The 24,190-nt window shown below is 45.6% G+C and overlaps 1 protein-coding gene across 2 annotated transcripts in view; it reads left to right on the top strand.

Annotated features, from left to right (window-relative positions):
• The window catches only part of ADAM22 (ADAM metallopeptidase domain 22), a 661,757-nt gene that overhangs the window by 417,165 nt on the left and 220,402 nt on the right, over window positions 1-24,190 (top strand). For both annotated transcript variants that reach the window (XM_030199706.1, XM_030199712.1), the window contains exons 11-13: window positions 1,623-1,789; window positions 16,697-16,781; window positions 22,589-22,679. In XM_030199706.1, the coding sequence (XP_030055566.1) occupies window positions 1,623-1,789; window positions 16,697-16,781; window positions 22,589-22,679 (343 nt within the window). The remainder of the gene's footprint in view (window positions 1-1,622; window positions 1,790-16,696; window positions 16,782-22,588; window positions 22,680-24,190) is intronic.

Genomic DNA, 24,190 nt, shown 5'->3' with positions numbered 1-24,190 from the left:
CTGTGTTTTAAAAAATATTTTTGTGGAAGGGGCGTTTCATAGGCAGAAGGTGGGCATTCCTGTGTTATTTGGCTAGCACGTTATGATTAGTATGTGTCAACTGGATAATGTGGAGTTAATGCAGGAGCACCTAGTGCCTTCTGTATAGAAGGTGGTAAGTGCTCCCTAGTTAACCCTATCAAATAATGCGCATTAATGGCTATATGTGCAGTCCTGGATAGCAGTATTTTTAAAAAGCAAAAGACGTGCTGGAATAAATGTGGGATTAGTGTGCAGAAAACTTCTGCATTAAAACATAGTAAGTCCAGATTTCAACGCAATTTAGAAGAAGGGCCCCTTAGTAAATCTAGTCCTTAATCAATTACATCAAGTACATAATCAAATAAATACAATCAAAAATGCATATTACATTACATAATAAAATATAAAAGCAATGCATGTTAACAAAAATCCAGCTGCCAAATAACCCAGTAAATGCTCCTCTCTCACTAAGGAACTAAATAGTCATTATCTCTTTAGCTATCAACTACCCAACCACTTAACTAACCTGCCCTCTTATCCCTTTCCTAGATAAAACCGCAATCCAAAATTTCCCTAAATCACTCCATCCTCCCATTAAGGCCATATAGATTAATAGATAACTCAGAGGTGTAGTCAGCATTAGATTTTTAGGGGGGCCCAGGTGGACTGGGGCGGCAACACATTTCCTTCTTCCCCCCCCATTCCTTACCTTTGCTGGTGGGCATGCACAATGCCTGCCAGCTGATGAGATCCGCTGTCAGAACTGTCCCAGTGCTGCTTCAGTAGGGAAGACGTTGGCGGCCTCCCTTCCTACAACTGACATTGGCACTCCTCGCACATGCTCAGTTCATGCGTGAACTGAGCGTGCACGAGGGGTGCCGATGTTAGTGGGAAGAAGGGAGGCCGCCAACTGAGGCGGCACTGCGGTAGTTCCAGCAGAGGATCTCATCTTCTGGCAGGGATTGGGCATCCCCACCAGCCAGTCAAAGGGTACTCTATTGTGGAGGGGGCCTGAGCTAATAGTGGGGGGGCCCAGGCCCCCGTCCCCCCACTGTGGCTACATCACCGAGTTAACTCTATAGCAAAGAGCAGGATAATATCCTCAAATTTATTTATCTTTTGCTCTTTTATGAATCATTTGGGTAAAATCTGCTTTGTACAGTAGGTGTAGTATAACTGGGATAAGCTTTCTAAAATAGATATAATGTTAGTGGCATGACTAGGAGACCTCTATACGGTATGTGTGGTGAATAGGGGCGGTGGGAATAGGGGGAGGAGATGTGGTGTGACTGGGTCCTGATGAATTTGGCAGTAAATTTAGTATGGCTGGTATAAGTAAGAACTGTTTGTGCAGTAGGTGTGGTATGACCAGTGGATAGAAACTGCTTTGTACATTAGATATAAATATTGCTTTGTTTTTCTCTGCTGTCTCTGCTGTATATGCAATGATGTATTTTAGCTTAGGACCCCCCCCCCCCCCAATACTTTTTGTTAGATAAACATACTCATCATATATTCCCTTTGATTTAAAAAGAAAAACGTCAGATATGTACATTTTTTATTTGTTAAATAAAAAAAAACCTGTTTTCTTAATGCATTAGCTATTCAAAGAGCAACTTAACACAAGGATAGTATTAGTTGCCATGGAGACCTGGGCTACCGATAACAAGTTCAGCATATCTGTGAATCCTCTGGTGACCCTCCGTGAGTTGATGAAGTATAGAAAGGATTTCATCAAAGAAAAGAGTGATGCTGTTCATCTTTTTTCGTATGTATATTAATATGTTATTTTACTGCCTTTTCTTTTTTAGGTAGAGTGTATTGTGCAGAAGACTGGCATGACTAGACAGTTTATGATAATTCAGAAAGAAAGATGCATAAATCTTATTTGGTGCTCTGTGAGCAAAGCTGCAATGGTCTGTACTCAAACTTTAAATTCATCTTCACTGTAAGCAGGGCAGGTACAGCAGTTTTAGATGACCTAGGCAAGCCTTTACACTTTACTCTTACCAATTATCTTTCATTTCCTAAGCCTCCTTCCTGAGGTTACAGTAATTAACATTTGTGATCACCTCAACATCCCTCCTCAGAGAACAATCCTGTAAAAATGCATGTTTGGATTTCCAGCTTTTAAACATTTAAGGAGCCCTTTTACTAAAGTGCATTAAGCACTTAATGTGTGAATGAATGCGCATTAACTGCTATTGGACAAGCACAGTTTCCAGTTTGCACGTGCTAATTTGCATATATGGGGCTAGATTCAGTAAACAGTGGTCAAACATCAGTGCCGAAAAAGATTGGAACTGAACGGTATTCTCTGGGATGGGTGCCCTTTATAGAATAGCGCATAATGCCAGAATCCATTCCCAATTTTGGGCGTGAGCATTTACACCAACTGAAACCAAGTGTAAATCCCGGCATTCAAGTTGGGTGCAGATCCCCCAAATTCTGTAACACAGTGCAAGGGAATGCCCCTGACCCGCACATGTCCCTCCCATCATTACGCCCCTTTTCAGATTCGCATGCTGTTCTATAACAGGGCTTGTAAGTGTAGTTCTACACGGGTCTGCCATTTTTGGGCCATTTCACTGCCTTGCGTCCATTATAATGCTTTTCCATGCTGAAAAATCGGCACACATATAGTGCATAATGTTAGGCATCATACATTGAATTCCTTAGTAAGTGCTTTTTGTGTTAAGGGGCTGGAACTAGGCAGAGAATAGGTATGGACAGCAATTAGCACGGAGTCAGATGTGCAGTAAGCACAGCATCACATGGTGTTTCTTCAATAAGAGGTGCTAAGTGCAGCTGCGCTAATTGCGACCATATTTTATATGCAGTAATGCACATGTCCATGCATTAATAGCAGAGGACATGCTGGATATGCCTCCAATAATTAGCATGCAGCCTTTGTTCCTAATGCATGCTGAGTTTTGCTGTTGGGGTGCATTAAGTGCCTAAGCATAACGTGTTTTAGTAAGACTCCCTGTACTTTGTTTGGTATATATCATGGGGATAAATTTATAAAGGGGAACCTATAAACATTCTCCCAGAAAACCTATTTTATAGGTGCCCATATACCTTTATAAAACAGGCTCCCGGAATTGGACCAAATAAGGAGCAAAAGCTTACACACATATTTACACCTGCTGTGAGGTAGGTACAACTACGAGCATGCACTCTATGAGAACAATTTTTTAACAGGGCACCTAAGTTACTAGAGCAGGATGGCACCTATTTTTTGCCTGTTGTATAGACACATACCCGCAGATTCTATAAATGGTGCCCAAATTTGGTCATCTAAGATTGCATATGATCCTGAGATCTGTGCACAAAGAAATTAGTTAATGAGCCGATAATACAGCCGCCAGACTCATATTTGGAAAAACTAAATATGAAAGTGCAAAACCCCTAAGAGAGAAACTTCACTGGCTCCCACTTAAGGAACGCATTGCGTTCAAGATCTGCATGATTGTACACAAAATCATTCACGCAGACGCCCCAATCTACATGCTAAACCTCGTGGACCTACCTCCCAGAAACACCACAAGATCATCTCGCAAATTTCTCAATCTGCACTTCCCCAGCTGTAAAGGACTAAAATACAAGGTAATGCATGCCACTACCTTCTCTTACATGAGCACGCAGTTATGGAATGCATTACCTACAGACCTGAAAACAATCGATGAAATAACCAACTTTCGCAAATCTCTGAAGACATATTTCTTCAACAAGGCCTACAAAGAGAACCTACAGCCCTACTAATCCACCTCACCAACCCACCCAGTTATGAAAGTCCACCTTCTATACTTATCCGCCTAACACTTTCCTTCTTTCTTCCCTTACTTAATCTTTGCACATTACTAATTGTATCTGATACCTTGGAATGACAATGTCATAACAAAACCCTATGTAAGCCACATTGAGCCTGCAAATAGGTGGGAAAATGTGGGATACAAATGCAATAAATAAATAAAATAAAAATCAATAATTGGCTGTTAAAAATCAATAATTGACGTTAATTGGCTCTAATTTGGATTTGGACGCAGATCTGGCTGCTCACAGTTCTATAAAGATCCGCATCCAAATCCTCTTGTGTGCAACACAAAAGGGGGTGCGTCTATGGGAGGGCATGGGTGACACAAAAGGGGGTGTGTCTATGGGAGGGCATGGGTGGGCCATAGACATTCCAAAGAATTACATACAGTGTTATTGAATTTGGAGGCTGCACACCCAAGTTGTGCACCAGGATTTACACCAGGTTTCGGTTGGTGCAGTCGCGTTCCTAGCCTCGACCACACCCGGGGCGGATCGCCGATGCGCCCCCTCCCCCCCGGGTGCAACGCGCCCCCCCAGCTAAGCGCGCCCCCCCTGGCGAAATGACACCCCCCCCGGGTGCATGCCGCTGGGGGGGATTGCCGCGGCGTGCGCCTGTCGGCTGCGAGTTCGAATCACTACGCTAAATTCTCTCGTTTGCTGCAGCTCCCTCCCTCTGCCCCGGAACAGGAAGTAACCTGTTCCGGAGCAGAGGGAGGGAGCTGCAGCGAACGAGAGAATTTAGCGTAGCGATTCGAACTCGCAGCCAACAGGCGCGCGCCGTGGCACCCCCCAGTGGCGTGCACCCGTGGCGGACCGCCCCCACTGCCCCCCTTGGTACGCCACTGGGTTGGTGTAAGCAGGGCCGTGCCTAGGGTCTCTGGCGCCCCCCTGCAGTTGGCCCCGCCCCGCCCCCCGAAAACGATCGCTACACTAACCGCCCTCTTCTCCCCAGATCCTTTTCCTTTTTTTTTGTTTAAATTTACCTCTGTCCAGCGGCAGCGTAGCATTAGTGAGAAGGAGGCGGCGCTCCCCTGCCCCAACGTGTCAGTCTTCCCTTTGCTCAGTGGCCCGCCTTCTTCTGACGTCATTTCTGATGTCAGAAGAAGGTGGAACTGAGCGAAGGGAAGACTGACACGTCGGGGCGGGGGAGCGCCACCTCCTCACTAACGCTACGCTGCCGCCGGACAGAGGTAAATTTAAACAAAAAAAAAAAAAAAGGAAAATGATCTGGGGAGAAGAGGGCGAGGTAAGCATGGTGCGACAGGGCGCCCCCCAGAGGATGGCGCCCTCCTGCCATGCTTACCTCGCTTACCATGTTGGCATGGCCCTGGGTGTAAGTCCTGGTGCCCATAGTTGGAATACATGCTAAGTACTATTCTATAAAGAGTGCTCAGCCTGGAGCACCCTTTACTGAATCTGGCCCATAGGAACCTATTTATCTATATAAAATACTAGCACAAATTCTGAAGAAATCATGCCTAGAGTGAAGGTGCAGATAGTACGTCTGCTTGAGAGAAGGTTGAAAATGTATGAACATACAGTACAATACGTGCATGCTCCACCCAAATCCCTGAGCACCTTTAAGGGGAAATTCTATAAGGAAAATCTTGTTTTAGATAAAAAAAAATGCACATATGGAAACAGAGAAAATGATGGCAGATAAAGGCCATATGGCCCATCCAGTGTGCCCATTCATATCATATCATCCTCTGTCTCTTCCTTCACCTAAGGGATTCCACATGCCTGTCCTATGCTTTCTTAAATTCACATACAGTGCTCATCTCTACCACCTCGACCAGGAGGTTGTTCCACACATCCATCACCTTTTCCATAAAGGAGTATTTCCTTAGATTACTTTTAAGTTTATCCCCTTTCAGCTTTATCTTATGTCGTCTGGTTCCAGTGCTTCCTTTCAGTTGAAAAGACCTGCCTCCTATGCATTTATTTCATGGAGATATTTAAATGTCTCAATCATATCTCCTGTCTCTTGTCTTTCTTCCAGAGCATACATATGAGTTTGTCTCTGTATGCTTTATGATGCAGACCACTGACTGCTTTACAATGAAGATCACCACCTCCATCCTGGTTATATCTTTTTGAAGGTGTGATCTCCAGAACTGTACACAGTAGTCTAAATGGGGCCTCACCAGAGACTTGTACAGAGGTACTATCATCTCCTTTTTCCTGTTGGCCATTCCTCTTCCTATGTACCCAATCATTCTGGCTTTGATTGTCACCCTTTCTACCTGTTTGCCCACCTTAAGATTGTCGGAAACGATCACCCCTAAGTCTCGCTCTTCTTTCAAGCACAGAAGTACTTCTCCTCCTAAATGGTACTGCTCCCTTGGGTTTCTGTAGCCCAAGTGCATGACCATGCATTTTTTTAGCATTAAATCTTAGCTGCCAATTTTTGGACCATTCTTCTAGCTTCATTAGATCCTTTCTTATGCTGTCCATATCATCAGGGGTGTCTACCCTATTATAGAATTTTGTATCATCCACAAAGAGCCAAATGTTGCCCACAAAGATGTTAAAAAGAGCCAGGCCAAGGACTGATCCCTACGGTACACCATTGTAACATCCCTTTCCTCTGAATGAACTCGCATTTACCACCACCCTCTGTCTTCTTCCACTTAACCAGTTTCTTACCCATTTAATGACATTTCAGTCCAGACTGAAGGCACTCTGTTTATTTATCAGTCACCTAAGTAGGACCGTGTCATAGGCTTTACTGAAATCTAAGTACACCACATCTAGTGCTCCCCCTAAATCCAACTGTTTGGTCACCCAGTCAAAGAGGTTAATCAGATTAGTCTGATAAGACCTTCCTCTAGTAAAACCATGCTGCCTCGGGTCCGGCAATCCATTTAATTCCAGAAACCACTCTGTTTTAAAAGTGTTTCCATTAATTTACTTTCCACAGAAGTCAGACATACCAGCCTTTTGTTCCCGTCTTCTGCTTTTGTGGAGAGGGACCACATCTGCCCTTCTCCAGTCCTTTGGGACCACTTCCAACTCTAGAGAAGCATTGAAATGATGAGACAGTGGAGCTGCCAGAACTTCCCTAAGTTCTTTCAGTACCCTCGGATGTATCCCATCCAGCCCAATCACTTTGTCTATCTTTAGTTTAGCTAGCTCCTCACGAACAGTCTGCTGAAATTTGTTTTCTTAGAGGTAGATGCACTAAACGTTTTTCATCGTTAAATGAGCCCTCAGGGAAGAATTTCCTATCCTTTCTATGCACTTAAGCCTATTTTCCGACGACAGTAGCAGCTAACGAAAACGGAATGGAGATGAGCAATTAGTGTGAAAACCCCATTGAAACGACATGCACTAACCTTTTCCGATTGCCTTACGCAGGAAAAAGGCAGGAAAACTAACGAGAGGTCTGGACCTCTCGTTAGGACAGCTCTGTGCCAGGAAAAAGTGTTAAGTGAAAAAATAAACAAACTTTGAGCCAATCCCAGCGCATTAGCAGAGCTAAAAGCGCTGTGATTGGTCCAAAGGACCTCAGAAAACACATAAAAAAATAAAAATAAAAAAAGGATCGGGAGGGGGCAAGGGCGCTCATCAGGAGCGTCCTGTACGGACGGCCTTGCCCCCCCCCCCCCGCTGCTCCCCACTTTCCGCCGCTCCCCCCACCCCGAAAAGCAAACTTCTAGAAGCCCCTGCCCCCCTCCCTTCCTCACTACTCTGTCACCTCAGCTCCGCCTCCCGACATCCTCCCGTCCGTCCCCGCCCCCTTTTGGGGTCGCCGCCGCCCTTCCCCTCCTCCATCGGGCCCCCCTTCCTCTTACCGGGCCCGTGCAGCGCCTCTCTCCTCTGTCCGAAGGCGCTGCACGGGCAAGAAGAAAGCTGAATCAGCTGATGCCTGCCTTCGCGATGGCGTGTCTTTCTCCTGCTGCGCCCGCCCCTGTCTGACGTCAGTAACCTACGTAGGTTACCGACGTCAGAAAGGGGCGGGCCCAGCAGGAGAAAGACGCGCCATCGAAGCTGGGCAAAGGCAGGCATCAGGCTTTCTTCTTGCCCGTGCAGCGCCTTCGGACAGAGGAGAGAGGCGCTGCACGGGCCCGGTAAGAGGGAGGGGGGGCCCGATGGAGGAGGGGAATGGCGGCGACGACCCCAAAAGGGGGCGGGGCACAGGACGGAGGATGTCGGGAGGCGGAGCTGAGGTGAGAGTAGTGAGGAAGGGAGGGGGGCAGGGGCTGCTTGAATTTTGCTTTTTCGGGGTGGGGGGAGCGGCGGAAAGTGGGGAGCAGCGGGGGGGGGGGGGCAAGGCCGTCCGTACAGGACGCTCCTGATGAGCGCCCTTGCCCCCTCCCGATCCTTTTTTTATTTTTATTTTGATTTGGGAGCCATGTGCTTGTGATTGACTGTGTTTTGACTGTTTGTGGCATGCGCAGAGCAGCTAACATAAACGCTTGGCTGCTCTGCGCATGATTTGGGGGCCGATTAACGATGTGTATTGTGATTCTTTGATACATTGTACGTTTCAATACCGATCTCAGCATGTGTGACTTTTTTTTTTGGTGCATTTTTTCGTTATTTTAAAATCGTTAGGGACTTTAACGATTTAGATTTTTTTACGTTTGGTTGCTGCATCTGCCTCTTAGTGTCTGCTTAGACCAGTGGTTCCCAAGCCTGGTCCTGGAGGCACCCCAGCCAGTCAGGTTTTCAGGATATCCACAATGAATATTCATCCTACCCCTGTGAGAAATTTCTTCAATAAGTTACACTGAATATATATTGACTTTCCTCAGTAACTCTGATTATTTTAAATATTTAACAATTCTTTATTTGTTTATTACACCATCACAAATTTACAAATCTGTAAACACTCCCTTATCCTCACAGCTTCAGTCATTCATACCATACACCACACTACACTCTAACGTTAAATACACAGTGTGAGCAATTCAAACTGTATGCCACGGATTGAAATCCAGCCTGTGTGCTGACAATACTGACAATACTGTTATCACTACGATCTCTTTGTTTTATCCACTGAGCACTTCTGTGCGAGCAATAGTTCTGAATGTTCAGTCTAAGCCTATGAGGCTCTCCTTTTTAGATTAGTCTCTTATCTTGTGTTGTTTTCTTTTCTCAGCGGGTTGTTAAATGCCTCCTTGTGATGTATGATATGAATGACTGAAGCAGTGAGGATAAGGGAGTGTTTACAGATTTCTAAATTTGTGATGGTGTAATAAACAAAGAATTGTTAAATATTTAAAATAATCAGAGTTAATGGGGAAAGTCAATGAATATTCATGAGATAGATTTGCATGCACTGCCTCCACTGCATTCAAATCTGCCTCATGAATATTCATTGTGGAAATCCTGAAAACCTGACTGGCTGGGGTGCCTCCAGGACCAGGTTTGGAAACCACTGCCTTAGACCATTCCAAATGAGAGGGCAATGTGTCCTCCTACCAGCAGATGGGGAGACTGAGAACTACCAAAGGCTTGCATATATTTCTCCCTGTGCAATCCAGCCCCCCTTCAGTATTTCTTGGTCTCCTCAGCAGATGGTTGAAAGGTCTGTGTAGTCCTGTCCCTTGGGGTCTTGGGTTGTTGGTCCTTTCCCTTTGCACATCAGAGTGGATGAACATTTTCTTTGAATCTGCAATATTTCTTATTAAAAAAAAAAAAGACAGCCAGCTTTGCAGATTGTGTTCTTGGTGCCTGTCTTTGGGCCCTGGTCTACTACTAATCATTTCTGTAGGCTACCAGACAGATGCAGCACTGTACACATTATATGCAGGTATTTTCTTTGTCCCTAGAGGGCTCACAATCTAAGTTTTGGTACCTGGGGCAATGAAGGGTTAAGTGACTTGCCCAAGGTCACAAGGAGCTGTAGTGGGAATTGAACCCAGGTTGCCAGGATCAAAGCCTGCTGTATTAACCATTAGGCCACTCCTCCACTCCATTAGGCCTCTCTTCCACTGCACTGTGAGTCCCTCCCCCCCCCCCAACGGCCTTTGGGTCATGCTTGCTTTGGCCTCCTCGCCCCTTTCCTGGGAGGGGTTTCTTAAGCTTTCCTGAGTAGACTTGGAACAGCTGGCTTAACGTACAAAAAAACCCCCAAACAAACACAACAGGAAGTCACAGAAACCTTGAGCTGGACTGTTTTCTTTGCAGAGATCTTTCTGGGGTCCGATTTCTGTTGGGACTTGGTCAGTGGGGTGGTTCCTTCAGGACAGTACCTCAGGGGTTCATGGCAGCATCCTCCATGAAGATGCGACGCTGTGCCATGTGCACTGCACACTGCATTCTTTGTCCCCTGAGCGGCTTGTGCCACATCTGTGAGGACACATCTGAGGGCAGTTCGGCGACTTCCATGGTGGCGAGGCCTCCTAATTGGACTTTGGTGCTGTGGGGTGGGGGGGGGTGGGCTTGGGAGCGATGGTCAGTCAGGCTGGGAAGAATTGGCGGCTCAGGCCTTGTCGGCTCAGTCTGTTCCGGAGGTATCAGGCGCCATTTTGTTGGTGAGAAAACCACCAGAGATGCCATTACAGGCTCTTTCTCTCCCAAAGGCTCCTCCTCTTTTGCAGTGGCAGGGTGTTGGGGCAGGCCCTCCCCCCATTTCTGCCCCATTTTCCCCGGAGTTCTCTTCCTTCACCAGGCTTTTTGTTTAAAGCAGGGGATGCCAGTTCCTGGGGCTTCCGGTCCCGGGTCCTCAGACCCCTTGGAGCAGTCAGGGCTCTTGGGGGCAGGAGCCAAACCCTGGAACTGATGAGGCCCTCAGGGGGCAAGCGCCCGCATCTGGATTTACTTCCAGACGACTGGGATGGTGGTGGAGGATCTGGATTTGGCAGAATTGCTGCCAGTATCTGTAGAGGACTCAGAGGTTCCCCTTGGAAAGAGGATCGCTTGGTGTTCTGCATTTTTTGCCACCAAAAAGGGTTTTAGATTTGTTAGGAACTGGGCAACATTCTGGGGAAGGGGGAGCCTATTCTGAGAGGATGGGCTCCAACTTAACCAGGGTGGGACCAGGCTGCTGGCATCGGCATTTAAAAAGGAGATAGATCAGCTTTTAAACTAGAAACTGGGAGAAGGCCAACAGTCGCTCTAACGAGCATGGTTCGGGATAAGGTATCTTTCAAAGATATCAACAAAACAGGGAAGATAGGGTATCCTGATAGTGAGGTTGCAAAAGAGACCATCAGGTGTCCTTAAATAAAAATAAAAATCAGACAAAAGATTGCAAATTAATACTGTCAAGTACTGAGCATGATATAAATAGGAATAACAAACATAGTTTGAAATGTCTATATGCGAATGCCAGGAGCCTAAGAAATAAGATGGGAGAGTTAGAATATATTGCACTAAATGACAAATTAGATATAATAGGCATCTCTGAGACCTGGTGGAAGGAGGCTAACCAGTGGGACACTGTCATACCGGGGTACAAATTATATCGTAGTGATAGGGTGGATCGAATTGGTGGAGGGGTAGCATTGTATATTAAGGAAAGCCTTGACTCAAATAGATTGAAAATTCTGCAGGAAACAAAATACATCTTGGAATCCCTATGGATTGAAATTCCATGTGGAAAGGGGAAAAGGATAGTGATAGGAGTGTACTACCGTCTGCCTGGCCAGGATGAACAGATAGATGCAGAAATGTTAAAGGAAATTAGGGACACAAACAAACTGGGCAACACAATAATAATGGGTGATTTCAATTACCCCGATATTGACTGGGTAAATGTAACATCATGGCACGCTAGGGAGATAAAATTCCTTGACAAAATCAAGGACTGCTTTATGGAGCAGCTGGTACAGGAGCCGACGAGAGAAGGAAAAATTCTAGACCTAGTCCTTAGTGGAGTGCATGATCTGGTGCAGGAGGTAATGGTGCTGGGGCTGCTTGATAACAGTGATCATAATATGATCGGATTTGATATTAGCTTTGAAGTAAGTATACATAGGAAATCCAATACGCGTTTAACTTTAAAAAAGGAGACTATGATAAAATGAGAAGAACGGTGAAAAAAAACTTAGTGGAGCGGCTGCGAGGGTCAAAAATTTACATCAGGCTGTTCAAAAACACCATCCTGGAAGCCCAGGCCAAATATATTCCACGTATTAAAAAAGGAGGACGGAAGACCAAACAACAGCCGGCATGGTTAAAAAATGATGTGAAGGGAGCTAAAAGAAAATCCTTCAGAAAATGGAAGAAGGAACCGACTGAAAATAATAAGAAACAGCTTAAGCAATGTCAAGTTAAATGCAAAGTGCTGATAAGGAAGGCTATGAGGGACTTCGAAAAAAAGATTGCGTTGGAGGCAAAAACACATAGTAAAAAATTTTTTAGGTATATATTTAGGAAGCTGGTAAAAGAATCAGTTGGACGGCTAGATGATCGAGGGGTAAAAGGGGGCGATCAGGGAAGACAAAGCCATAGCGGAGAGATTAAATGAATTCTTTGCTTCGGTCTTCACTGAGGAAGATTTGGGAGAGATACCGGTGCCAGAAATGGTATTCGAAGCTGACGAGTTGGAGAAACTGAATGAATTCTCTATAAACCTGGAGGACGTAATGGGGCAGTTCTACAAATTGAAGAGTAGCAAATCTCCTGGACTGGATGGTATTCATCCCAGAGTACTGATAGAATTGAAAAATGAACTTGCAGACCTATTGTTAGTAATATGTAATTTATCCTTAAAATCGAGCGTGGTACCGGAAGATTGGATGGTGGCCAATGTGACGCTGATTTTTAAAAAAGGTTCCAGGGGAGATCCAGTAAATTATAGACCAGTGAGTCTGACGTCGGTGACGGGCAAAATGGTAGAGACTATTATAAAGAACAAATTTACAGAGCATATTCAAAAGCATGGATTAATGAGATGTGGAGTGGCAGTTTTGAAAGAAATGTTCAAGTTGCGATCTGGACATCTTTGCAAAATGTCGAAATCCAGGGGTGGGGAAAACTGTATTTTCGAAAAAAGATGGACGTCCATCTTTCATTTCAAAAATACCATCAGAGACATCCAAATCCTTAAATTTGGACGTCCCTCCTCTTTCTTCGACACTGCAAATGGTGGCGCCCAGCCCTGCCCAGTGCATCCTGGGATGCGCTGGGTGGGGCTACACACCATTTGCAGCGTCGAAGGAAGAGGATGGAGGCAGGCTGCGTCCCTCCTCCAACCAAGGTAGGGGGGCGGGTGGGCAGAGAGAGAGGGAGGGCGGGCAGCAGATGGAGTGACACCATCACACAAGGATCCTTGCCAATGCTGGGGGTTGGGGAGGGGGGACTGGTGGTCCAGCGGACCTCCAGCCCTCCTGTCGCTGGGGGAGGCTTGGTCGGCGCCCACTGGACCACCAGGGACCATTTGCTTGGGGGTTGGGGGGGGGCTGGAGACCCACTGGATCTCCAGCTCTCCCTGAACCTGAGGGGGGGATCGTCGGGGGGACTGGAGGTCCACCGGACCTCCAGCCCCCATTGCTCGGGGCAGGGGTAGTCAGGGCCTGGTGGTCCCATGGACCTCCAGCCCCTGTGTTTGACAGGTTTGGGCTTTTGACAGCCTAGACCTGTCAAACAAGTTTCTCCCGCACTTCTACCCCATGATCAGAGATAATTGTGCTGCTTAAATTTGCATGCATTATTTCTGATCATAGGTCTAATAGCGCCCCGTGCTGTTCCAGTGCTATTTTAGAGCGCTGTTTGAAACAGCGCGGGGCTTTTGATCATCTGCCTGTAAGTGTTTTATTTGCCTGAGGAATTTTAATTACCTGGGGGCTTTGCTCACCCTTTCCTAATGAATTTAATTTAAAGCCTTCTTCAGTAGTTTAGCCAGTCTGCTGCAGAAGACATTTCGGCTCTTCTCTGATAGATGGACACCATCTGCCCAGTAGTTCATAACTGTCAGACTTGTGCGTTCTTGTACCAAGTAGAGCGCTGCTGATCCCAGCATTCAGACCAGGTTCTCCTTGGCGGCAGGACAACCCCGAGTTTCACCTGCGCTGACCACCGTTCCCCAAAGGTTGAGCCCCTAGGTGCGGGCAGCCTGCAGGACTTACGAGACGAAGCTGGAAGCGGGGACATGAACGTATTTGCCAGGCAGGCAGCAGGCAAGAGAGTGATCCAGGTACAGGCAAAGTCAATAGGCAGGCAGCAGGCAGGGGAGTAATCCAGGAACAGGCAATGTCAACAGGCAGGCAGCAGGCAGGGGAGTAATCCAGGTACAGGTAATGTCAATGGGCAAACAACAGGCAAGAGAGTAATCCAGGCACAGGTAAAGTCAATAGGCAGGCAGCAGGTCAAGAGAGTAATCCAAGTACAGGCAAAGTCAGTAGGCAGGCAGCAGGTCAAGAGAGCAATCCAGGTACAGGCAAAGTCAGTAGGCAGGCAGCAGCTCAAGAGAGTAATCCAGGTACAAGCAAAGTCAGTAGGCAGGCAGCAGGCAAGAGAGTAATCCAGGTACAGGCAAAGTGAGTAGGCAGGCAGAAGGCAAGAGAGTAATCCAGGTACAGGCAAAGTCAGCAACAAGGGACAAAGTAAACTACTGAGCAAGTAACATCTACCAAAGTAAAAGCTGAAGCATGGAGTCCGGGAACAGCTCAGCTGATAATGTGCTGGCATCTGACATCAGCAGGAACCAGCAGGGAGAAGGAGCACAGCCATAGGACAATAGCAGGGGAAGGAGGAACCGGAAGACCAATAGGAGAGAAGCAAGGGAAGCCAGGCAGAGGGACAGCAGACACAGGTGCGCGGAAGTAAAGCAATCAAGGAGCATGGAAGCCAGGCAGAGAGAGAGCAGTCACAGGTGCATGGAAGCAAAGCAATCAAGGAGCCTGCAACCACCATCTCTCTGAACAAACCCAGAGAAGAAGTACGCCCACAAGGCTCAGGGCTGTGCTAGTCAAGTATGCGTTTGTGTTGACGGGACCCCGCGCAGCCTGAGGACGCAGCTTGCGTTGAGGTAGGGGACATGACAATAACATAGCTATGCATTCATCTCCAACATGCAAGTATGTCTGATTTATCCATTACCCTTGACAGGGAGGATCGATGAGAACACCATCTGCACATCTCACTGCTTCAAACTCTCTCCCAGAGACATGAAGTCACTTTTGATACGTATGAAGGAATATCTAGCAGTATCATTTGTGCCAGCATGGATGAGCAGCATGGGATAATGGTCAGTAGGCTTGAAGAGTCTCGTCAAGCTTTCTGTAGTGTCTCAAATCTTGGCACTAGTCAAACAGTATACCTTCTTGGTGCCAATATTCCAATCATTTACACATGTATGTGGACACATATGCACATAAAAGTCTATTTTCTGACCACAAGGTATTCTGTATGCGCCAAAATGCGATGTGCATAGTTTGCAGATAGGAATTCACATAGGTGGAATTTGGGTGGAGTGTATTCAGGGCGCACACTTAACATGCTAAGATTATAAAATCTTATATAATCTACACACATTTTTATGCGATCTAGGTGCAAGCATTTACACCAGCTGTATGGATGGTGCAAATGTCTGCATCTGCAAAGTAGGTGCGTGTAAGGTAGCTTATGTTAGTATTCCATTATAAAAAAAAAAAATAGACGCCTACTTTTCTTTATAGATTAGCCTTCAAATAGGCACTTCTCAGCACCTAAATCTAGACGCTCTCTTATAGAATTACCCTCTTACTGTACAAGTATGCACTGGCTTCCACCATGCATACTTTTAGTTGTGACCTAATTTATAAAAGCTCATTTAGGGTAGAGGGTCATGGATTTGATATACCACCTTCCTGAGGAACAACCAAAGTGGTTTACATTTATTACTTGCATAAATCTGTGTTTTACATACAAAAAATGGTATATAAAATTACCTTCCACATGTTTATGCTTGCATCTCCACCTTAGCTTCACCCCAGTGCTGCCCTGGAGAGCGCCTGTGGGCAGACCAATGTAACAATATGTGTGCTGCTGCTGGCATCTGTGTTCATATATGTGTATTCACCCACACAAAGTTATAATAGTCATTTTCTGCATGTAACAAATGGCTAATACATAGAAAATGGTTTATAAAATTACCCAAAGGAAGGTAATTTCCAAATGTTACTTACATGGGGAAATGAGCTGTTTGAAAACTCCTCTCCAACCCCTCCCTGGCTCCCTCTCCCATTCCACCATTCCACCAGTGAAAAAGTGCACTGATGATTCTTTGAATTTGAGTAGCTGTGAGGACCTGTTGTTTTGCTTTGATTGTAGTTGCTGTTTAGCTCCTCCTCTGCCCCTCCAGAAGCTGCTGCCCAAGGCCTAGAGTGCCTAATAGTTAAGGTAGCCCTGGCTCTATGCTCCCTTATGGTATTTTGTCTACTTATGCCCATATCCAGTCACCTTTGCATAATTTTTGGACATTTTATCTTGTGTTACAAGATTGGGCTCATAAGAAGAAATAGTTCAAATACCCTGTAGAATACAGCGACATTTCATTAAGAAGTAGTCCGTTAGTGAGCAGCATCACTTAACACATGGAAGACCTGTGGACCCTAACACAGAGAGTGTAATGCTCCATATTTATTAACATGTAAAGCCAATATCCCTTGCTCTTATAGCATTAGAACAGTCTGCAATATGAATAACCAGATCATGGTAAGTCATTTTTTTTAAAGCATTGTAACAGTAGCGTGGCTCCTGTATCTCGCAGTTCACTTTATCTGTGGCTGTTAACCCTTTGGGTTCTGACTTCCATGTGTTAAAGGATCCGCCCTGTACCTTGGATTTGATATTTTAATGTTGTGACTGGATTGATAAAGGACTGCTCTATCAGGCTCTATTGAAGACAATAATAATGTCTAAAGAGACTGGTTAGCATAAACTTCTATATATTTTTTATTTTGTTTGTTTTCTTTGTAAGGGGAACTCAGTTTCAGAGCACTCGCAGTGGAGAAGCATACATAGGTGGAATTTGTTCACTGCTGAAAGGCGGAGCTGTAAATGAGGTAAGTAGGTATATCTGTACACAAATATCTTTTGTAGTAGAAGCGCAGTTACCATCCCTGCAATCGGTAAAGGGAAAAGTCTGCAAATTTTTTGCATAGACGTAGCTTGCCTGTTTTGCTGGGAGAAGGGGGGAGGAGCAAATGGCACGCAGAGGCTGAACTTTCTCCCGTTCCTTCAGCCTCTCCTTCGGTGATGCTGTCTCTTTCATGCATACATCTACCCCACACACACACACACACACACACACACACACACACACACACGTGTGTACTATCACTGTATCACCTTCCACACCCTCCTTCCAGGCTTTCCACTATCACCTCAACCTTCTCTACTGTTCACTGGCAACTACAATAAGGTCGTGCACATTTTCAGACTGTTTTAGTTCTTCATCTGTTCTTATGATCATATTTTATGTTTCTTTTTTTTTAATTTCTCTAACCTCTCCTTATTAATTCATTTTTCTTTTTCTACATTTCCTCTCCCATCTGATTTCTATGGCGTTGATAGTCAGAAACTTAGGCGGCAGTTATCCAGATAGAATTGGCATTTATCCATAGGGGTTATGAAGGTCAGGTGGGCCGAGTATGGGTTTATGACTAGTTGAGTGGATGGGGAGCTTTTGATTGGCATTGTGGAGTGAGTGCAAAGGGAGTTAAATGAACACTATGGGGAAGTGTGAGTGAATGCAAAGTGAGATGATAATTTGTGACTACTGAAAGCACGGTTTTAAGTGCCAGGTAGGTTTGTGGAAACCCCGCCCCTCTTCCTGCTCCCCTTCTCCTCCCACTTTTTATCCCCACTTCTTCCCTTCTCTTACTCTTTTCTCCTCTAGTTTATCACCCTCTTCTATTCCCTCCTCTTCTCTACCCCTTTTCCCTTCCCATCTTTCTCTTTCTTACCTTCATAACTCACCTGCACCATAGCAGCTCTGGGTCTCCTTCTGTCTCTTGGGTTTGCGGTGCTGCCTCCAGTGGGCCAGTCTTCAATCTGTATGATGGCTATCCCTCGGATTCTATATAGGTGACCAAATTTGGGTGCTGATCCCAAATGCATGCTTGAACTAATTAGGCAATTAGATGCTAACAATCAATTATTGCAGTTAATTGGAGTTGATTAGCATTTAATTGGCAGTAATTAGGAGTTATGCACGCATCTGCCCTACACTCGATTCTACAACGTGTGTCTAAATCTCATAGCGCACAACTCAAAAGGGGGCATGGCCATGGGAGGGGCATAGCTGGGTCAGACATGTTCCCAGAAATTTGGAGTGATATTAAGGAATGCATGGATTTACACGCCCAGCTGCTATCAGTTGGGTGAGTGGATTTATATCAAATTTTAGCAGGCATAAGCCCTACCTAAGCGCTATTCTATAAAGGTTGCTTGGTGCTAAATGACCTTTATAGAATTGGCACTTTGCACGGAACTTATCAGCACCTAATTTTGGGTGCCATTTACTGAATTTGGCCTTGTGTGCTTAAGGAAGGAGCTGTATGTTGGCAGAACCTTCTTAATTTTGCATGACTACCGAGCATACATACACTGAAGAAACCTTTAACATTAAATCTGGAGCTCCACTGTCTTGCTGGTCAGGGCTGCCAAGAGACAGAGCTGGGCCTGGGGCAGGGCCGCTGCCACCCCCCACCGCCCCTCCCTCCACATGGGCCACCGCCATCTCCCCCACTCAGGCCACTGGGGATTCCACTGCCTCCCCCACTCGGGCTGTTGCCCTCCACCCCCTTATCTTCCTGCATCTGCTCCTTCCTCAGTCTGTCACTCTCCTGCTCCTGTGTACTTGGACCCGGGTTACTGCATTAACACAATCACTCGAGTCCCGACACACAGGAGCAAGAGAGAGACAGACCAAGGGAGCAGAAGCTTCTGCCTGCCTCCAGAAGCCTTGCTGGCACTGGCACCGGGGATTCTTGTTCTCCCTGCCCCCCACCTCTCAGTGGCCCTGTTGCTGGCCTGCATGGAAGGGGACTGAGAGATTTTGAAGCCTTGATATCAGTGCAGGACATGAGGACTGTATAGTTTATGTAAAGGAAATGTGACTAGTGTGTGTTTTGATTTCTGAATGTAATAAATGTAATGTGAGGAAGAGCAAAGTGATGCATTTTGGAAAAAGCAACCCAAATTATAGCTATGTAATGCAAGGTTCCATGTTAGGAGTCACCGACCAGGAAAGGAATCTACGCGTCATCGTTGATGTTACGTTGAAACCCTCTGCTCAGTGTGCTGCGGCAGCTAAGAAAGCAAATAGAATGTTAGGTATTATTAGGAAAGGAATGGAAAACAAAAAATGAGGACGTTATAATGCTCTTGCATCTCTCCAAGGTGTGACCGCACCTCAAATATTGTGTTCAGTTCTGGTCACCGCATCTCAAAAAAGATATAGTGGAATTAGAAAAGGTTCAGAGAAGGGCGACGAAAATGATAAACGGGATGGGACGACTTCACTATGAGGAAAGGCTGAAGCGGCTAGGGCTCTTCAGCTTGGAGAAAAGAAGGCTAAGGAGAGATATGATAGAGCTCTATAAAACAATGAGTGGAGTAGAATGGATAGACGTGAATCGCTTGTTTACTCTTTCCAAAAATGCTAGGACTAGGGGGCATGCGATGAAGCTACAAAATAGTAAATTTGAAACGAATCAGAGAAAAGATTTCTCACTCAGCGTGTAATTAAACTCTGGAATTTGTTGCCAAAGAATGTAGTAGAAACAGTTAGTTTAGTGGGGTTTATAAAAGGTTTGGATGGCTTCCTAAAGGATCAGTCCATAGACCATTATTACATAGTAACATAGTAGATGATGGCAGAAAAAGACCTGCACGGTCCATCTAGTCTGCCCACGATAAACTCATATGTGTATACCTTACCTTGATTTGTACCTGTCTTTTTCAGGGCACAGACCGTATAAGTCTGTCCAGCAGTATTTCCCGCCTCCCAACCACCAGGCCCGCCTCCCATCACCGGCTCCGGCACAGACCCCGTATAAGTCTGCCCTCCCCCATCCTAGCCTCTCAACTACCAACCCCTCTTCCCCCCGCCACCCAATTTCAGCTAAGCTTCTGAGGATCCATTCCTTCTGCACAGGATTCCTTTATGCCTGTCCCACGCATGTTTGAATTCCGTTACCATTTTCATCTCCACCACCTCCCGCGGGAGGGCATTCCAAGCGTTCACCACCCTCTCTGTGAAGAAATACTTCCTGACATCTTTCCTGAGTCTGCCCCCCTTCAATCTCATTTCATGTCCTCTCGTTCTACCGCCTTCCCATCTCCGGAAAAGATTCGTTTGCGGATTAATACCTTTCAAATATTTGAACGTCTGTATCATATCACCCCTGTTCCTCCTTTCCTCCAGAGTATACATGTTCAGGTCAGCAAGTCTCTCTTCATACGTCTTGGAACGCAACTCCCATACCATCCTCGTAGCTTTTCTTTGCACCGCTTCCATTTTTTTAACATCCTTCGCAAGGTACGGCCTCCAAAACTGAACACAATACTCCAGGTGGGGCCTCACCAACGTCTTATACAGGGGCATTAAAACCTCCTTTCTTCTGCTGGTCACACCTCTCTCTATACAGCCTAGCAACCTTCTCGCTACGGCCACCGCCTTGTCGCACTGTTTCATCGCCTTCAGGTCCTCAGATACTATCACCCCAAGATCCCTCTCCCCGTCCGTGTCTTGGGGACTTGGGGAAAATCCACTGCTTATTTCTAGGATATGCAGCATAAAATGTATTGTACGTTTTTGGGATCTTGCCAGGTACTTGTGACCTGGATTGGCCACAGGATGCTGGGCTTGATGGACCTTCAGTCTGTCCCAGTATGGCAATACTTATGTACTTATGAGATGAGGAGAGGTGTATTCAGTGGTGTGCTGGAGCTGGCTCGCACCGGCTCGCAAGAGCCAGTTGTTAAATTTTTTGCCATCTTGCGAGCTGATTGTTCTGTGAGTGCAAGCCGGCTTGCCTCTCCTCCCCCTGAGCTGCAGGCTCACAGACTCCCAGCACCAGTGCTTTTTTTGTGCCAGTAAGCATGGCAACTTTTTTCCCAGGGCCAGCTCACCTGCCTGCCCTCAGCTTCCCGACAGCCCTCCTTTCCTTCCTGCCATCGCCCTGTGTTTAAATCTTCTATTTTACCTCAAGTTGCAGCAGCGGCAGTGAAAGCAGCAGGCTCGCCTCCAGCCTTCCCTTCCCTCTGTGTCCCGCCCTCGCGGAAACAGGAAATACTTCAGAAAAAGGCAGGACACAGAGGAAAGGGAAGGCTGGAGTTTAGCCTGCTGCTTTCACTACCGCCGCTGCAGCGAGTTGAGGTAAAATAAAACATTTAAACGCAGGGTGGCGGCAGGAACAGAAAGGAGGGCTGTCAGGGAGCTGAGGGCGGGCAGGTGGGGCAGGGGTTGGAACTGGAACTTGAGGGCGCTAGACATGGATGGGAGGGGAGGATCGGGACATAAGAGAATCGCTGGACATGGATGAGAGGGGAGGGCAGAGGAGATTCGCTGGACATGGATGGGAGGGGAGGACAAGGGGATACAGGAGAGTTGCTGGACATGGATGGATGAATGGAGGGGAGGGCAGGAGAAATGCTGGACATGGATGGAGGAGAGGGAAGACAGGAAGGAGATGCACATGGATGGAGGGGATAGAGGAAAAATGCTGGACATGGATGGAGTGGAGGGCAGGGGAGCAATGTTGGAGGGAAGGAAAGACAGAGGAAGGAGATGTACACTGATGGAGGGGAAGGGAGAGAGTTGAAATGCTGGACATGGATGGAGGGGAGGGAAGACAGGAAGTAGAAAGGCTGGATATGAATGGAGGGGAGGGAAGACAGGAGGAGGAGATGCACATGGATTTAGGGGAGAGAGGAGAAATTCTGGACATGGATGGAGGGGAAGAGAGGGGAGAGAGTTGAAGGAGGGGAGGGAAGAGAGAGGAAGTGAGATGAACATGGATGGAGGGGAGGAGAGAGGAGAAATGCTGGACATGGATCATGGAGGGGGAGAGGAAAAAAAACTGGACATGGATGGATGAGAGGGAAGAGAGAGGAAGGAGATGCATATGGATGGAGGGGAGGAAAGAAAGAGGAAGGCAATGCATACTGACAGAGATGAGGGAAAGGGAAAAGAGGAGAAAAAACACACATGGATGGAGAAAATAGGCAAAAGCTGGATCCACTCTATACCTCCTCCAGTCAAGTCTATAGAGGACCCAGCTTTTACCTATGGATGTAGGGCAAGAAATGAAGAAGAAAGGAGGAAAGTAAAGACATAAATAAAAAGGAAGCCCTGGAAATGGAGTTAAGGGAAGAGATAGAGAGCAGCAGAATCAGAGACTTGGACCAACATGATCAGAAAAACAAAGTCACCAGACAACAAAGGTAGAAAAAATCATTTTATTTTCATTTTAGTGTTTGGAATATGTCCAATTTGAGAATTTACATCTGCTGTCTTATTTTGCACTGGAGCTGTAACAGCTTACAGAAATTATTTATAATGAAAAAATTTACCAGCACACCACTTGGGTGTATTTGAATACTTAGATTTTCCATATTGGTAGTGTGTTGAAGGGACTATAACACCGCTACATCAGCAATTCTTTGCAAGAAATTAACATCAATGCCTGGTTACAGTATACAGAGCAATTAACCTTGTAGCTAGAAGATCATCCAGACAGACATTGTTTTCAAGTATCACTTGAAAACCTGTTGCAATTTAAGCAGCAAAGAGCAGTTTGTTTTAATCATATCTCATTACCCACTTTATTTTATTTTGCCTTTTTTATTTGTTTTTTTTTAGTTTGGAAAAACTGAAGAAATGGCAGTCACGCTAGCTCAGACCCTGGGCAACAATCTTGGTATTTTCTCAGACAAGAAAAAGTTGCTGAGTGGTAAGTATCAGCACAGAGAAATCATGGGTTGATGAATAGCACAGAAAAGCCTATTAAGAGGCCCTTTAGCTAAAATACATTAAATGGGCCTGGCACGTTTTAACATGGGAATTCTCACACAATGAGCCCATATTTAAAGCATCAGTTAAAAAAGTTTTTTTTTTATTTTTTTATTTGAGGGTGTGAATACTAATGTCATTAGGTGCAGCAACTGAAAATAATTAATATAGGAGCATTTACTGCCTCTTATTCTGTGTTATTCAGGTAGCTTGCGCTAATCATAACACACTACTTGATTAATACTTCCACGACCATTCCTTGCCCATGGAACACTCTCTCTGAAAAAGTATTTTTGAAAAACTAATTACATATGCTTAGCATTTGGCAAATGTTTGTGGTTAGCGTTTTCCCACACATTAAGCAGCTTTAAGGCTTAACACCTTTTATTAAAAGGGCCTTTAAATATCTGACAGAAAAATGGTATGGTCAAGTAATTAAGCAGATCCAAAGTTGGGCAATTATAAGCTTTTTCAGGTAAAGTAAAATATCTGGTTTGAATTTCCACAACCAATATATCTTTCTACGGGATTAATAATAATTAGATAACAGATTATTACAACATGAAGCAATTTTCATGGCAATAATAATTTGACAGGTATGCAAGTGTGTGAACCCAGCTCATTGTAGGTGCTGTCATAATTTAGTTACCTGGGTTCCAAGTGGTGGAAATCAATACCGAGGGTCACAAGAAGCATCACCAGCTATCTTCAGTTCAGAAAAGAACTGAAAACCTACATCTTCAAAAAATTCTATAACTAGCTAAGGGGTCCTTTTAAGAAGGCGCGCTGAAAAATAGCCTGCACTAGTGTAGGCGTGTTTTGGATGCACACAGATCCATTTTTCATCGTGCCTGTAAAAAAGGCCTTTTTAAAAATTTTGCCGAAAATGGAAGTGTGGCAAAATCAAAATTGGCGCACATCCATTTTGGGTCTCAGACCTTACCGCCACCCATTCACTTAGCAGTAAGGTGTCACGCGTTAGCCGGGCAGTAATGGTCAGTGCATGTACAATGCCGATTAGTGCCCGGTTTTTGCCGCATGTCGGAAATAAATATATTTCCGATGCGCATAGTGGATGCGTGTAAAAAATGAAATTACTGCCCAGGCCACGCAGTAGCCAGGTAGTAACTCGGAATTGATGTGCATTGGACACGCGTAGGTGCTTACGTGGCTTAGTAAAGGACCCCTAAGCCCTGTATAGACGCCTTAGTGTTTGTAGCGCACGCTAACGCTAGAGACACCCATAGGAATATATGGCCTCTAATGTTAGCGCATTCTAAAAATTAGCGTATGCTAAAAACACTAGTGCACCTTAGTAAACTATCTTCAGTTCAGACAAGAACTGAAAACTTACTGTTTATCTTTCTGCCTTCTCCCAGGTATAAAGGTACTAGTTACCTGTAACCTGGAATGTCCAGGACTCCAGGGATTATTGTCCTAACGCCACCAGGT

Source organism: Microcaecilia unicolor, chromosome 1 (assembly GCF_901765095.1).
Source record: "Microcaecilia unicolor chromosome 1, aMicUni1.1, whole genome shotgun sequence".
NCBI classification, from domain to species: domain Eukaryota; kingdom Metazoa; phylum Chordata; class Amphibia; order Gymnophiona; family Siphonopidae; genus Microcaecilia; species Microcaecilia unicolor.
This window is presented reverse-complemented; position numbering and strand designations above follow the sequence as displayed.